At 47.1% G+C, this 15,985-nt stretch overlaps 1 protein-coding gene across 1 annotated transcript in view; it reads right to left on the bottom strand.

The window, feature by feature from the left end:
- The window catches only part of MYO5C (myosin VC), an 82,962-nt gene that overhangs the window by 28,946 nt on the left and 38,031 nt on the right, over window positions 1–15,985 (bottom strand). Inside the window, exons 14-24 of the mRNA XM_087821401.1 lie at window positions 14,343–14,426; window positions 12,385–12,519; window positions 11,856–11,953; window positions 10,899–10,985; window positions 10,295–10,406; window positions 9,337–9,548; window positions 6,821–6,986; window positions 6,029–6,175; window positions 4,582–4,746; window positions 3,205–3,298; window positions 584–647 (exon numbers count right to left, since the gene is read on the bottom strand). Of these exons, the coding sequence (XP_087677527.1) occupies window positions 584–647; window positions 3,205–3,298; window positions 4,582–4,746; window positions 6,029–6,175; window positions 6,821–6,986; window positions 9,337–9,548; window positions 10,295–10,406; window positions 10,899–10,985; window positions 11,856–11,953; window positions 12,385–12,519; window positions 14,343–14,426 (1,364 nt within the window). The remainder of the gene's footprint in view (window positions 1–583; window positions 648–3,204; window positions 3,299–4,581; window positions 4,747–6,028; window positions 6,176–6,820; window positions 6,987–9,336; window positions 9,549–10,294; window positions 10,407–10,898; window positions 10,986–11,855; window positions 11,954–12,384; window positions 12,520–14,342; window positions 14,427–15,985) is intronic.

The following is a 15,985-nucleotide window of genomic DNA, read 5'->3' as shown; positions in this document are numbered from 1 at the left end:
CGTTCCATCTCTCCCCAACACCCTGCCACCCATCCCTACTTTGAGATCTAAAACCTTTCAGTTGACTCCTTAAGAGAAGGGAGCCGAGGCTGAAATCTTTGGAGATCAGCAAAGGGTTTCATATTGACATAGGAAAGGGAGGATTGGTGCAGTACAAGGTCATGGGGAGCTGCCTTAGTTTTTGTGAAGGTTTTATATCCCTTATTGTCTAGGCCAAGAATCAAATGAACAGATATAACAGGTGGGGAAAGGGAGGGAGGTTTATTTCCTAGGCAATAATCTTACTTCTGAGATTTGATGGAAGTTGAAAGGGGTGGCAGTCTCTGGACTTCTCACTGTCTTAGCAATAAGGTAAAGCAAAAGTTCCCAGGGTCCCCTGCCTACAACTGCAGAACGAAAGGCGTGTCTAAAAGGTGCACACTGTGGGCCTTGGCTCTCACAGATCCCCACGTCTTCACTTCCTATAAATACGCACACCCTGCTCTCCTGTGTCTGGGATCTGCTGTCTGCAAGCTGAGAAGCAAGATATGAAACAGCAGAGAGAGAAAGCAGCAGTCGCTATGAGGCAAACCAGGCTTCATACATTCTCTGCTGTTCTTCTTTTTGCACGTCGTGGAAGAGCTGCTTGGTGAGGTCGTCCATTTTTCCTGTGAAAAGGCAATGCTCTTTGAAATAGGCCTGCAAACCCCAGGCCTCGGTTGTTTCACATCTTGTTTAAGAAAGTGAGAACACAGGAACACTCATCAAGTATTTACTACTAATAGGGTGGAGGGTAACTTTCACTTTTATAAATTAGAAATATGGGTGAATAGGGGGTTCAAAATAATAACTCTCACAAATTTGTCACGTTGGAATCTACTGTTTTATTTATAGCACTTTTATGGGTCTGAATACCATTTGTTTGATTAAAATTAAGCATGTTGGTTTTGAGATGATAAATATTATTAAAAGTAAACAGAAACCCTTTTGGGGGGAAAATGATCAGTTTCTGATAGGGTTTCTCAATCTCAGCACTATGATACTTTAAGCGAGGTAATTCTTTATCCTGGGGAGGGGCGCCCTGTGCTTTGCAGGATACTGAGCAGCATCCCTTCTACCCACTAGAAGCCAGTAGCACCTCTGCTCCAGTTGTGACAATCAAAGATGTCTCCAGAAATTGCCAAGTGTCCCTGAGAACCAGTCATTTATGATAACCAAGAAAATAATGAAGTGTCTGTCTTCATTTGGGGAAGAAGAAATATAAAAAAGATGCTGTTTCATTTAAATATGAGATCTCTAACACAAAGCACAAGGTAGGGGAGCACCGGACAATCAGGAAACAGTCATTGGGGTTCTGGACATTCTCTGGCCATGACAGTCCCATGTCCCCAACATGTCCACACACGACAGGTGCAGCCCATCAAAGCCTGGTGTTCCTATTTGTGCTTAGCTGACACCTCACTCTTAATTCTGCCTCATTTATGAGCCCTGCCCCAGAGGGGAGTCCAGGGACGAAGTGACAATAGCAATTCTCCAAATTATTTAGTTAAAAAAAAAAAAAAAAGCCAGTAGTTTAATAGTTTGTCCCATGCAGTGTCAAATGTCCTTGGATGAAAATGACTGCTTTAGAAAGCCATGAGTCAGCTAGAAAACATGAGGGAAGATGTCTATGGTTAAATTATATTTGATATAATTTCAATTTTCAGTTCACTCACAGAACTGGCTTTGCTTCCGGTGCTTACCATCTTGGGCCACTTGCAAAGTGGTTAAACAGGCTGCTCAAATGTGACTTTCTTCCCAAGAGCAAAGGAATGGTGTCCGAATTTCAAAAAGGGGAAATAACTTTGATCATATGCCTCAGTCATAGGTCACAGGGTAAGCAAAGGCTGGTGCTTTTCATAAAACACTGTTTGCCACATGTGGGGAGACCCTCAGGATAAGCAGTTTATAAACACCGGGTTTGAAAGTCTTCATGCATTTTTAGAAGAAGATATAAAATTATCCATGCAAACATGTTAATGCTATCAAATATGTAATTTTCAGGACACACTTGTGGGAATTTAAATTTTCTTGTGGGAAATTCCATTTAAAATTAGAAAAAAGAACAAACACCCAAGAGGAGTATATTGTACTAAAAAAGGTGACGATGGGTAAGGCTTTCCCTAATTCAGGTTCAAGGTTTACTCTCAGACCCCTGACTTTCCTCTGTTCATCATCGGTCCTTACAGACAGGGCGGAGGGCACACAGCATCTGGAGCAGGAGGGCAGGCTCATCCTTGGCTTCATCTGAGCAGCCTTCCCCGCTCTCCTTGCCAGGACCTGGGATGTTCACTCCCTCCTACTGACTTGGCTCCTTTCACACTCTGACCTGGACCCCCATGGCTCTTGTGCTCTGGATCCTGGAGTACCCACCCCTGCTGGGCCTGGGGTGTGCTAGATGCCCAGGCCTGAACCTCATGCCTCGAGTGCCCCACGTCAGAGCTTAAGGAAAAGGTCCCTGGAAAAGACAGGCAATTGAGTGTGGTGATTTAAACCATCTGTTCTGGAACCGTCAGGCTCACGAGCCTGTTGGGATTGAGCAAGTGCCTGTGATTGGAATTCAAGTTGGAAAGCTACAAATGGACAGAGTGAGGCTAAGAGTGGCTGCTTGCCATCCCTAAATAAAAGTAATACTGCCACTGGTTCCAAGTGTCTGTGCCTGACAGCTTGAGGGTGCTGTGGCTCAGGAGCTAAGAGTACCCTGTGTTCAGGACCAGGGCAGTGGCAGAGGATGTGGGTATTCCTCAGACCAAGTAACTAGGACAGATCTGAAATCTGACTTCAAATCCTTGGAAAACAACAAACACGACTCCAATATTAGCCCGACCACCCACAGCACATCCATGCACATGCACAGACACACACATATCCTTTCCCAGCTGTGATGAAAGGCTCCAGGCTTATGGCCCAAACATCTGTACCCTGCAAATGGCCCAGGGGGCCCTGAGACAGGGATTGCTGTGCTGTCTGACAAAAGATGGAAATAAAACAGATGAATCTATAGGGTAAAGTTACCACAGTTTAAATATAGTTTTTCTCTGTGGAGCAAAAATTTTCTTGTTATACTAAGTATACACCAGAGATTCCTGGTTCTGCCTAAAACTTGGTTCACAGCCAATAGTTATTTCCAGAATGATCGGGCAAGTGAACATATGGGATGTATGAATCAGGCCACTTGGGCTTTACCTTTTAGCTCTTCAGTCTGCTCCTGAAGCTTCTGTTGTATCTGCTCTTTTTGTGCTTCCAGCTCTGAATTATGCTTCTGAAGCTTTGCCAATTTCTAGCAAAGGGAAGGAAAAACAACTTTTTTGAAAACCTCATTTTAAATTTTGTCACCATTGTCTTCCTTGGTGGAAAGCTGTATATTTTTAAATTAGTGTGTGCATGTGTATGTATGTATGTATGTATGCACGTGTACACACATGCATATCCTATCCATGGATAAAGCCAGCATCAGCCCACTGCAAGACGGTGCATTTACTTTCACATGCAAGGGCTCCATATAACTTCAAGCAGACACTAGATCCCAACCTGCAATGGCTGAAATCAAGGAGAAAGAACCAAACCAAGGTCGCCTCAAAGTCAAGGAATCTTCTCTATTCTTTTCTGAGCTTCTCAATAGACAGGGTATTTACATATTTAATAGGATGTAAATTATTTGGGATGTAATATGGATTCACATTTTGAAGTGTTATGACTCAGGAAATAAGGTTGAGTGATCGTGACAGAAGTTCTATTATTTTAGCTTCTCGTGGTCAAGTGTCTGCTTGGCTGGCAGCTGATGGTGCTGATGGATAGTTGGTGACCAGCAGTGGGGACAATGCCAGCAGCCAGGCACCAGGCCATAGGGAGGGCAGAGAGCTGCCCTGAGACTCCAGGCTGCCACAACCTTGGGTGCTGTAGGACTCTGGAAAGTGTAGGAGAATAGGCGGTAATAAAGACTACCTCCTTAGAAAACATCAGCTCGCACCTGTGCAAGGTTCCATGCTAAGCATTTGGCTAAATTATTTCATCTGACAATTTCATCTTCACAACAATGCTGTGAAGTCCCTTCCTGTCATTTCCATTTTACATAAGAGGGAACTAAAGTTCAGAGAGGGTAAGGGTCACTTGCCTAAGGCCACCCAGCCAGATAGCAGCAAAGACAAGATTTAAACCTGAGACACTGGATTTTTATGTCTGCTGCTCTTCTCATTCCATCACAGAGATGAAAACCTGCCCTAAGCATTGCTCTTCTGGGTGAGATGCTTCAGGGCACACGCCAGATGGGCCAGCAACAGGGGACCAAGATCACCCTGGCAGAGGGGAAAGCAGCCGCCAGGGCGCCTTTTTGGGTTTTCATCACTTTCTAGAAGTTGAAAGGAAGAGGAAACTTTATGTTGTGTTTCTCAAAGCCTGTGTTCCTCTTCCTCCCATAGAGTCTAGGGCTCTGCCCTCCTGTCCTCCAAAAGGGAGGGTCCCTCTGATGATGGAAGCCAACAGCAAAATCCGCAATGCGGGAAAACGCTGCGCTCTCTCCCGTGGGAAGACTCACAGCTACTGCGAGTCGCACCCAGCACAGACCTCTTCCACGGCAGCCTTGTATCTCTTCCCCTTCTCCTCGTAATTGTGCCTGTGGACAGCTGCCCTATCCAGTTCCAATTCCAGTTTCTGAATCTTCTCCACATCGCCAGCCCGAACGGCAGCCAGGCTGGTCAGCTTCTCCACCAGCCCGTGGTTCTCTTTGTTCTGCAGAAAAGCAGCAGCAGGTGCTTAGGGGTTTATCCCAAATAAAGAAGCCGTTCCATTGGCTTCTCACAACCTTTCACGCGGCATCTAAATCTTTCAGGTTTAGTTACACTAGTCACATTTATCATTACAGTGGCGTGTATAAACATCTTCATCCAGTGAGAACAGTGGCAGATCTGGTCAGACAAATGGGTCCCTGAGCTGGTTGGTGGCTCTTTCAGTGGCCAGTCCAGCCCTGGAGCACCAGACAACTCTAGTGCTGTAGGCTGAACTATGTTCCCTATTGTCCCCCAATTTCACACGGTGAAGTCCTAATACCCCGTACTTCAGAATGTGACTGAATTGGAGACAGAGTCTCTAAATGTAATTAGGGTAAAATGAGGTCATGTGGGGGGGGCCTAATCCAGTATGACTGGTGTCTTTATAAGAAGAGATTAGGACACAGACACACACAGAGGGAAGGCGACCTGAAGACACGGGGAGGAGATTGCCATCTGCAAGCCAAGGAGAGACAACTCAGTGGAAACCAACTCTGCCGATACCCTGAACTTGGAGTGATGTTCTGCACAAGTCATATAACATGCAGGCCTGCTACATAACAGTGCAATCAGGGGAAATCCCATCAAAATTTCAAGTTTATTTGCTTGCATATTTATCCATTTACTAAGGACCCTCAAGGTATAGTTTAAGGCTAGATTTAAAGTTCACCTTAGGAGAATCTCAGAATAAACAATGGCAGGCCCAGGAGTGAGTTTTATAGATCTAGACACTTTATATTCCGCAGCACTCGCCCACTAGCAGAGAGCATGTGGGTTTTTTCCTACCAGCGGGAATGGCACTAGGAGTCTTCTCAAATTAGGCAGGGCTACAGCTAGACCATATGGACCTTTGGGCAAGTTAGGAAATAGCAGCTCCTATGAGCCAGTACATCCCGAGGGAGCCTGGCTTGGTGTGAAGACAGCAGCTTTGTGCAAATTTAAAAAGGCACTCCTACCTCAAGGCAGCGTATTCTTGTGTCAGGACACCAGGGCTGGCAAGCAGAACCAGACTGGTTTCAGACCCACCTGCCCTCCTGGGAAGCTGCCCTGTGCAGTGTACAACCCACACAACCATATGTAGCAGCCCTTTAAAGTGTGCTTCTGTTTTCTAGCTCAGGCTCCATGTAAACTGTCTGAACCTCCTGACGTGAGTATAAATTTGAACTGCATAGCCAAGGAACTGGCCCAGACCAAATATGCCTATTAGAAAAAATAAATATGAAAAGTGCATTATGAACACCTACCTTATCTTCTAGCTTTTTCTGCAAACGCTGGACCCTGTACGTAAGCTGAATATTGAGCACGAACCGTCGGATGCTCTGGAATCTGCGCCTGGCCAGCCAGGCACGAGCATATTTCTGGAGGATCACAGCCTTGTGTTCCTCCAGCATCTTTAAAACAAGATTTTGTGAAATGCAAACTAGATCTCTATTCTTTCTTTCATCAACTCCAATGTTTGGAGTGCAACTACTGCAATATTCCCACAGTGCAAAAAATGAATTTCTTTCAATCAACCCACAGAGACCTATAATAGACTTTTCAAACAATAGCAAATTCTACCTGTAGCAGACATGTACGGACACTCACATACCAGAGCTCCCTGCTCTGGGAAGGTCTTCATGCAGAACTGTTTCACTATAGGCACACCTCAGAGACTGTGGGCTCATTTCCAGAAACCACAATAAAGTGAGTATCGCAGCAAAGCAATACAGTAACATGCATTTTTGGGTTTCCCAGTGCATATAAAAGTTACGTTTACACTATACTGCAGTATATTATGTGTGCAACAGCACTGTCTTAAAAAAAAAGCACATAACAATTAAAAAGACTGTATTGCTATACAATGCTACCCATCATCTGAGCCCGTTGGAAATATGGTGCCAATAGACTTGCTCAGCATAGAGTTGCCACAAACCTTCAATTTACATATTTAAAAAAACCCCACAACATCTGTGAAGCACAATAAAGTGAGGTTGCCTGTACTGTTGATGAAAAATAACACGAGCCCTGGGGGAAGCCTGTGGACTCAGCCGCACCTTTCGATACCTCCTCCGGGCCAGGCATCCTCGGGTGTAGGCCTGGATGGTGATGGTGGCCACGCGAATCAGCTGGTATAAACTGCGGATGAGATACCCACGACAGTACTTCTGAATGACGATGGCTGCCCAGGCCTCTTTCAAGGCTGCCGCGGTAACAGCTTTCCTTGGTTAAGAAAAATGTGGAGTCAACCTGTTACCCACAGAGCACTGACCTCTACAGCTTGTGCAGCTCTTTCCTACTATGGAAGAGTCAAATGTGTTGCAAATCTACACATTATACTCTGTCGGTGGTTTACTGCAATGCCTGCTTCAGGTCAGTCATTATCTCCCCTTTCACCCTGATCTGCGTGTGCTGGCTCCAGGCACGAGGGACCATGGGGACCTTCATACTCTTCACATCCAGGCTGACGATCCGCCTCACTCCCAGCCCACAGAGGCTGTGACAACAAACCTGTGCTTCGGCACTGCACTTACCCCCTTCATCAGTTCATTCATTCTTGTGGGCAATCGGGCTGTAGGCTCTAGATCGGGGAGGGGCTGGAAAACCATGGCCTCGGGGCCAAACCTGCAGCTTTCCGCCTGTGATTGTCAGGTTTTATGAAAACACACCACGTCTAATCTTCACAATATTACCTGTGGCTGATTTCATGCTACAACGGCAGAGGTGAATAGTTGTGAGAGAAACTGCAGGGCCCCAAAAGCTCAAATAATTGGGCTCTTACGGAAAAAGTTTGTCAACTCCTATCCAAAGGACTGGAGAAGACAAAGTTCTAACCTTCAGGGTTTACAGCCTCATGGAGCAGACAGACTTACAAATGGCCAAGTCGGATGTGACAAAAGTAAAATAACTACTGAAAGATCCGTAAGAGAGATCTTACAGAACTGCCTGGGAGGGGCTGATGTGTGAGCCAGTCCTTGATGGGAAAGGATTTCTGTAAGACAGTAAAGGTTGGAAAAGGCATTTTATACCGAGGGACCAGCCAAGGCACAGAAGCCTAGCAGTGCTAGAAACACTCAGAAAAAGAAAATCTGACTAAAATTGCTAAAATATAAGACACATGGAGAAAGTTAGTAGTCAATGAGGTTAGAAAAATAGGTGGGCCTCATTTGTTATGTGTGTGTGTGTGTGTGTGTGTATATATATGTATAAAATTTATTGAACACCTACTATGTGACAGCCAATGTGCTAGGTCCTAGGTCTGAACGTAATGGGAACCAGACAAGTATGGTCCCTGTCCTCACAGAGCTTCCATTCTTATGAATGCATCCAGGCCACAGGCACCTTGGGTATCATGTCAAAGATTGAATGCTCTTCTGTAGGAAATAGGGGCCACTGGAGGCATCCAGGGCAGGAGCAGGACAGCGACTTAATGAGGCCCTGCTTCAGGAAGACAGGAGAGAGAGGTGGCAGGTGAAGGGACATGCTCTAAGAGTATAAGGAAGAGATGATGAGGCCTCACCCAGGGCAGGCGCCCAGGAATGAATGAGTGGGAGACACACAGAGGCAAGTGAAGGTGCATGGAACAGACAGGCCTCCGTGATTCCTGAATGGAAAGTGCGTACACATCTGGGGAAGAAGATAAGTCTGGGGTTTCCTGCCCTGGAGACTGCAGCTATTAACTGAACTCAGAAGCACGGGAGGGCAAGCCTGGCGCGCTGTGTGTGTGTGTGTGTGTGTGTGTGTGTGTGTGTGTGTGTGAAAGACCGTCGCCTGGGGGACTGGGGGCTGTAATGGCAGGTTCGGTTTGGGGCATGCTGAGATGAAGGTGGTAATGGGCCAACCACCTGGAGAACCCAGATGCCACTGGAGGGCAGGCCTCCAGCTCAGGAAGAGGTCAGGCTCAGTGACACATCTGCCTTCTCACTTTTCAACCATCCTAAGAGCATGCCAAGGAGTGAGCTGGGGAGACCCATGGAAGCACACATGCTTTTTGGGAAATGCCTGTCACTGGCCAGCCCAGCACGGCTTCTTGGGAGCACCCAAGGAGGGGTGGGACAGTCAAGGCTGGTGCAACTGCTCTCCACTCAGCCATTCCCTGGGGCAGCCATGGTAGCCTTGCTCCAGGGTTCTGTTTGCTGGCAGGGCCTCCTCATCAATCCCCTTAGGCATGGTCTGTCTCCTGCCCTCTGCAGGTAGTCTGGTCAGTGGCTGTTTATGGCATATTTACTCAGGGGATCCACCAGGGCCCTGGTCTTCTTAGGCATTTTCAGTTCCTACAGACCAGGGGCCTAGTCTGTCTCCCTGGTCTCCTGGGGAATTCTGACCCTCTTCAGAGACACCCTGATTGGAGTTTCCTCTCTTCCGGGTCATGGTTGTCATCTGTCCCACGGGGGCACAGCAGGCAGACTCAGTGCTACCTGTCCCTGAGGGACACACCCTTCTCATCTGGAGGCTTACAGCCACCTCAGGGACATGCAGCCTGGGTCCCAGGAGAATGACAGGCCCCTACCCCTGGAAGTGATCAGCAGAGAAAGCAGCGCAATCCCCCACGTCCCCATTGGCTCCCACGTACCTGACCGTGTGCTGCCCCCGGAAGTACTGCTGGATAGTCAGGGCAGCCTGCCTCTCTCGGAGGAACTTTTTCCTCTGGAGCCAGCCACGGATGTGCTTTTGTATCACAACACAGCCCTGCCTCAGTTTATCCAGTCGGAGTTTCTCTAAATAAGCCACTTGCCCTGCTCTGAAGAAAATTTTGGTTTTCCCAAACTGGTACTGATTAGAATCCTGGAAGAGAAAAATAATGTAATCAGAAACAATAGTATTTTCCATGGTATTTGGAAAAGATGTTTAGAGATTCAAAGATACCAAAAACACTGATACTTTTACATATCTGTTCTCTGACATAAAGCAGAAAAACTCTGGTCATGATCTAGAAATGTGTATGTTGACTTGTTTGTTTAAAAGCCACTTTGGGGGAGAAATAGACTTGAAGTAGAGGAGTCTGTCTGTGGGTGGGAAGGGCTGCGCCTTCTCGGGGGTTCTCAGCTGGGCCACTGGGGAGCTTTAGTCTCCTGTACGTGGTTTCCACAGAGCAGCACCGGCACCAGGAAAGGCTTGGTTTCTGGCTTCTTTTACCCCCTTTCCTGACCATCGTCACTCCTTCTCTCTTTTCCATCACGACTCCCTGCTTCAGCAATAATCTAAACCCATGCTGAGGGCTGTGTCTGTGACTGGTTGACTATGTAACATAAACCAGGCCCACGGAAGATCCCTGGAAGGTGGGAGAACAAAGCCGGACAGGAGGACACTGGGGGAAGCCAGGGTTCCAATTTGGGTCCCTAAAGGAGACTCCTGCAGTCAGGAGAGTGTCTGCTTTGACCTCCTTAGCACACAAATGTTTAGGGGACATTTTCTTTCCTCTTAGCCATTCATGACAATTGTAGTCCAGAGACTGAGGCAAAAATGAGGAAGTGCATTTGGGAGACGTGCTTCTCGACAAGAGCCCACGATTCAAGGTGAGCGAGCCTGACCTGGATGAGCCTGTGTAGGACCACCTTGCAGACCTCCTTTTTATCACTGAATGAAAGCTCTTGCTTGGTCATGAGGACACCATAGCGACTGTAGAACTCCATGTATGTCCACCTGGAAGGTCAAAGAGGATCTAAGGAGGCGTGCCAGACAGGGAGCTTGCCATGTCTGCAGAGCTGCAGACTCACCTGTCACTGCTGGGGGTGAGGCCTGTTCTGGGGACGACAGCCCTGACCTCTGACCCGCCTCCCTGCTGGGACACCATGCAAATCTCATGTGGAGCACACCTGTCTGTGCCTGGACTGTTTTTGTTAATGCTCCGCTCCAAGAACTGTCCTCTCCCCCCACCCCGGCTCCCTTTCCTAGGGGCACTGGGAGGCCAGGTGACCCTCAGCAGCAGCTGAAGTGGGTGATGGGGTAGTGGTGATGGCAGACTCGGCCCCATGCACTGCCTGCATATCACCTAGTTCTGGCACCCCCACAGCACAGGGGGACAACTCTTGGGAGCATTTTATGATAGTGACAAGTCATGGCAGCCACCCTCTTGGTTCTCAGCACAGACCTGAAGTTGGGCACTCTTCCCGCAAACGAGGACTGACAACGTACCTGGATGGGTAGCTCTGCGCACTGATTCGAATTGTTTCCAGAACGCCGCAGGCTCGCAGCTGCTGGACAGTTCTCTTGGAGTCAAACCTAAAGATGATTTTACAAGCCGTTAAGCCATCATCATTGATGATAATACCATAAGTAGTGCAGCAGGGCTGCCTAGACCATGAGCTCCTAGGGAGGAGGACTGTCTCTGTAATCCACGTGCCACATGCACAGCAGATATTTAACAAAGATCTGTTGATGTCAAATGAAAATGGTCCCCCTGTGAAACAGCTCAGGAAGGTGAGGCTACAGAGAAAGGAGCGACTGGTTCTGGCGCAGGTGACAGGGAGAGGCCTTGTGGGGAAATGCCATTGGGTTGAGCGTTGAATGGCAACAGAGTAGAAGAAATGTTCAAACTAACCTCATCCAAGTGCCCGTTTGATGCTTGAGTTCCCTTTACAAGACACCCAGCAGGTGGCCCACTGACTTGGGTCTGACCCTCTGGTGACCCATACGCACATTCACCACCTCCATGGACAGCACATCCCCTCAGCCACCCTTCAGCTCCAGTCAGCTAAGAGGACGTGAGACCTTCCACTCATGGGTCTGCAGCACTTTCCGGAGACCCAAAGAACAAGTCTAATGTCTCCTCCCATGTTGGGGGGTGAAACTGTGACCCTCTACAGTCCTTCTCCTTCAAATGCATGCAGAGTCTCTCATAATTAAGCAACATGCTCGGCTTTCTCGGCTGCATAGACTTCAGGTGTAGAATATTCTTTCACCTCTGGCCGCTTTACTTCAAGCTGGAGATAAGGGGGCTTGGCCAGAGGGGTTGTGCTGACATTGTATATAAAGGGCAGGATAGTTTTGAGTCAGACAGTCAAGGTCAAGACAATTGCGAGCACACTCTCCAACATCATGGAGAACCCTGGCTTGCTCAGAGTTTCCCCTCTGCTGCATGGGAACACTTACTCAAAGGGTAGTTTCTCATCGTTTGGCTTGATGCAGCGAACGTAGTGGGGTGTGGTTGCATTGAGGGTCTCCATGAGCAAGGACAGAGAGCTACGGAACTAGGAGACAAAGTCAGACAATAGATGTGCTGAAATGCAATACTTGCATCGAGGCAAAAAAAAAAAAAGGTCCCACCTTGGTAAGTTAAGAGGAAAAGTTAACTTCACGCATAAACATCTATTATGAAAGGTTTCAACCCATGACTGGTTATCAGCATGTCCTACTGCTCTGGACAGAACACCACTCTGTCCAACATTCCCACAGAGCAGAAGATGCAGTAAATCACGTTACTGTGCAAAGGTGTGGTTTGCTCACGTGTGTGCAGCCTCAGAGGCTGAGGTGCAATGATGATGAGCTACTGCTTTTCTTTGCACTTGTGTTTACACCACACTGGAAGAAGCTTGGTGCCTGAAATGTGGGTCCTCCCAGTGCCCTCTCCGGGGGGCCAGCCTAAGCCCTGGCTCCCTCACCCTCAGACACCTCCCGGTACCTTACTCCCCACTGTGGTCCGGAACTGCCTGTTGTTTGGCTTGATGACTTGCTTTGCAGATTTCATCGTGATCGCTGAACCAAAACGGGAAGGAGGAACCGGACTTTCTTGGAAAAATGTGGCGCAGAGATGAAACTGGAGGGAGCAGAGAGGATTTCAGTGTCCACAACACTCGCCCACAGGCCCCAGCTGGTACAGCCACACAAGTGGTCGCAAGCCCATCTAAGCCAGTGGAGGGTCATGTGGCAATCTTTACATCAAATCTCAATTCCACAAGCGGGTCGTCCTCATTTGGGATGACCATGACTTCCTTCCCAGGAATGGAAGCAGAGAATGTCTCCACGTGGGTATCACTCAGTGTCAGGAAAGTGGAAACATTTATAGGGCCTACCTCTGCACCTGGACTTTCCTCCCTTCCACCCCACATTTTCATGCCCACAGACCCAAACCAGGCCCATTATTCAAGGTTTTGTTAAAATATTTTTCACCCCACCCATTACAATACCTTCCCTGGTGCCCAGCAGGAAAGAATCCCAAATTTCTCTGAACTATCTTAATCTTTTATTTGTACCTCTTTTACGACACTTATTACTTTCTACCCTGCATCAGCTATTTTTTTAAATGTCAATCTTCTCTCTTATAGTGAACCTCCTATTTTTTCTTTTAAATCAGGCATTGATCTCCTTTGGGGGAGAATTCCTGCCTGATGTACCCTTGTGTGCCCTTGGGAGGAGTGGAGCTGAAACTCCCGTGCCTCCGAGAGCCTGTGTGCTCAGCGGGGAGACCCATCTGAGCCTCCACGCACTCTGCCTCCATCTGCCAGACTGGACCCCAGGGTAAGCTTGGGGGTGAGTGAACAATTGGCCAATTAAGTCAACTGATTTTGTATACAAGATGTAGGCCATTTCCACGTGGAATTATCTATCATGAATCAGTTTTAATAACCAAAGGTGTTACAGCCTATGATTTTTGATCTTTAGTGGACATGCCCGTGCTCATCTGGGAAATGGTAAAGATACATGAACATCGACAAAGGACTGGGACCTTTTAAAAGAAGGAAAATAAATATGATAAATCTTCACAAAGATGAAGGCTTGTGAAATATCCTTACTTTCAAATTTTAATAAAGGCATGTTTAAAGAGGAAATAAACAAGCCAGAAGTCATTCTTTTGGTGACACCAGTGATAACACAGAACCATGGATTTGGGAAGTTTCCCAGCCTACAGCCACTCTCTGTCCGTCCCTGTGTGGTTTTCTCTCCCTTGTGTGTTGGTTTTCCTCGAGCACTCAGCACTGCCTACCATTGCCGATTACATGCTTAATTAAGATACTCCCTCTGGGATGTGAGCTCCACCGGGGCAAGAACCCCATCTGCCTTGCTCACTGCTGTATCCCCAGAGTCTAGGACAGTGCTTGGCATATGGCAGGTGCTGCATAAATAGTATTTGTGACTGAATGAATAAAATGTGAACTGTGGTTCTTTAAACGGCTGTATCAGCTATCCTTCCTCTTTGTCGTCTGTACACTTGATTTCTGAGTTTGCATATAGCAGAGATTTGCACGCTTTCAGAAGTTAGAAACATATTTTAATACCAATTCTAAAATAGCTTTTTGGCACTGGCGGTGTGGCTCAGTTGGCTGGGTGTCGTCCTATTGCACTGAAAGGTTGCCGGTTTGATTTCTGGTCAGAGAACATGCCCTGGGGGATGAATATGGGAGGCAGCCAATCAGCTGATCGATGTTTCACTCTCACATCAATGTTTCTCTCTCTCCCTCTCCCTTCTTCTCTCCAAAAAGTCAATTAAAAAAATTAAAATAGTTTTTTGTATGCCTGACTTATAATTTGCCGCTGCAAGAAAGTATACACACACACATTCACACTTCATACTTTTTCCTAATACATATCTACATTAGTAACATTACTTAAGCATTAATTACCCCTCGGGACTTGACAAACCTTGCTTGCTCTCAGGATTTCAACCAGCATGTCATAGACGGTGTCTCTGTTCTTTTCAAGGAAACCTTCACATTTATACTCAACCTATACAGAGAAAGGAATTCATTATTTCCAAAGAGACAAGAGCAGAGAGCATCTAAGTACCACAAGTTTCTTTTCTTTTTAAAGGAAGAGTCATGAAGGGGCTCTGAAAGCAATCTTCTAAAAGAGAGATTTGGTTTCTGTTTCTCACAGCCGCCCCATTAGATAGAGCTGAGAGAACTGAGAATGTGTCACTGGATGCAAAGAGCCAGCCTGCCCACTGCCTGGTTTCTCGCTGGCCACTGACCACTCTGTTCTCTCACCTGTCAGTTCTCTCTGGCCACATTTACCCTTTTCTGCAATGTGGGCAGTTAGTGCACACGCAGGTCTAAGACGACGTAGGCTGGGGTACACTTGGCCTTAGAAGCCACCAGGAGGAGGAAAAGTCTCAGTGGTGTCCTTTGGGTTCAAATGGAAATGTTTTCCTAAATCAACATTAATGGGGTAGAAAGGAAAAAAACCCTGACCACCTGACCACAGAGCTTTGAGGGCCAGCAAAGCCCTTAGAGTAGGGTTGAGAGAGGATGAGCGTTTGCACTGGTTGAACTGGGCTTAGAAAAGCTCCCCAAGCAGCCCTTTCAGACTCGTAAGGCTTCAGGAATCCCTCAAATGACAACATACCTGGTGGGGGGTGGGAGGCTGCTAAACATTCAGACCCTCAAGGTTTATGCCTCTGAGTTATATATTTTAATATGTGACAAATATTCTTCATAAATTAAAAATATGTTAAAAAATATATAAAAAATGAACTGTGAGGAAACAGGCTTTTGGTACTAGAACCTCGAGGCAGAGAGGATGTTCAGTGACCCCAGAGCAAGGACTCTGCCTTGTCCCTGTGGGTAGGGAAGTGTCCTGACTGGGCAGAGTTTGGGTTAAGAGGCAGGATCACTGGCTGTCTGTAAACACTCCCTTGTGAATGAAGCACTCAGACCCTTTACAAATTCTTCCAGGCTGGTGGTATGAGCCACTAGTCTAAATGGTCAAAGCTGTAACAAATGTAGAGTTTCCTCGATCCGGGAGACCACCTGTGGGGACAGGTCCCAGGGAGCTGCGTGCCTGCCGTGAGCCTGGGGACGAGGGAAGGTGTGCTGACTTATTTCATCTAAGAGTAGCTGCCTTACCTTCAAAATGACTTTATGTCCTTGGCTACCTGAATTGAGAACTAAGCTGACCTTACAGTGTGCGTGTTTCTTCCCACCAATCCACAGTCCACCCAAGGTGCCGCATCATTAGTTCTTTTACGGGGAGCTTCTTGGAGGTGTCAGGTGAGAGAATTAGATGTACAGAAACTATGTGTTATAAAGACAGCCTCCTGAAATAAATCCCATGGGTGCTTTGTATGAAGTCTGATCCTTTCTTTTCCCCATGGGACCCCGAATGTGAAATTGTAAAGGACAACTCGAAAATATAACTTGACATATCATCATTCATTTCACATGCATCTTTTCAGGAACCGAGTTTGAAAACCACTAAGCACAAGGAGGCTATCACATTTAACAGAACTCCTCTAGCCCACAAAGGTTGCTGTTTGCAGCTTGTTGTCCCCTCCCAGGCCCTCGGTC

Source organism: Miniopterus natalensis, chromosome 1 (assembly GCF_054644295.1).
Source record: "Miniopterus natalensis isolate mMinNat1 chromosome 1, mMinNat1.hap1, whole genome shotgun sequence".
Taxonomy (NCBI): Eukaryota; Metazoa; Chordata; class Mammalia; order Chiroptera; family Miniopteridae; genus Miniopterus; species Miniopterus natalensis.
Note: the sequence above shows the minus strand (reverse complement) of the source record. Positions and strands in the feature narration are given on the sequence as shown.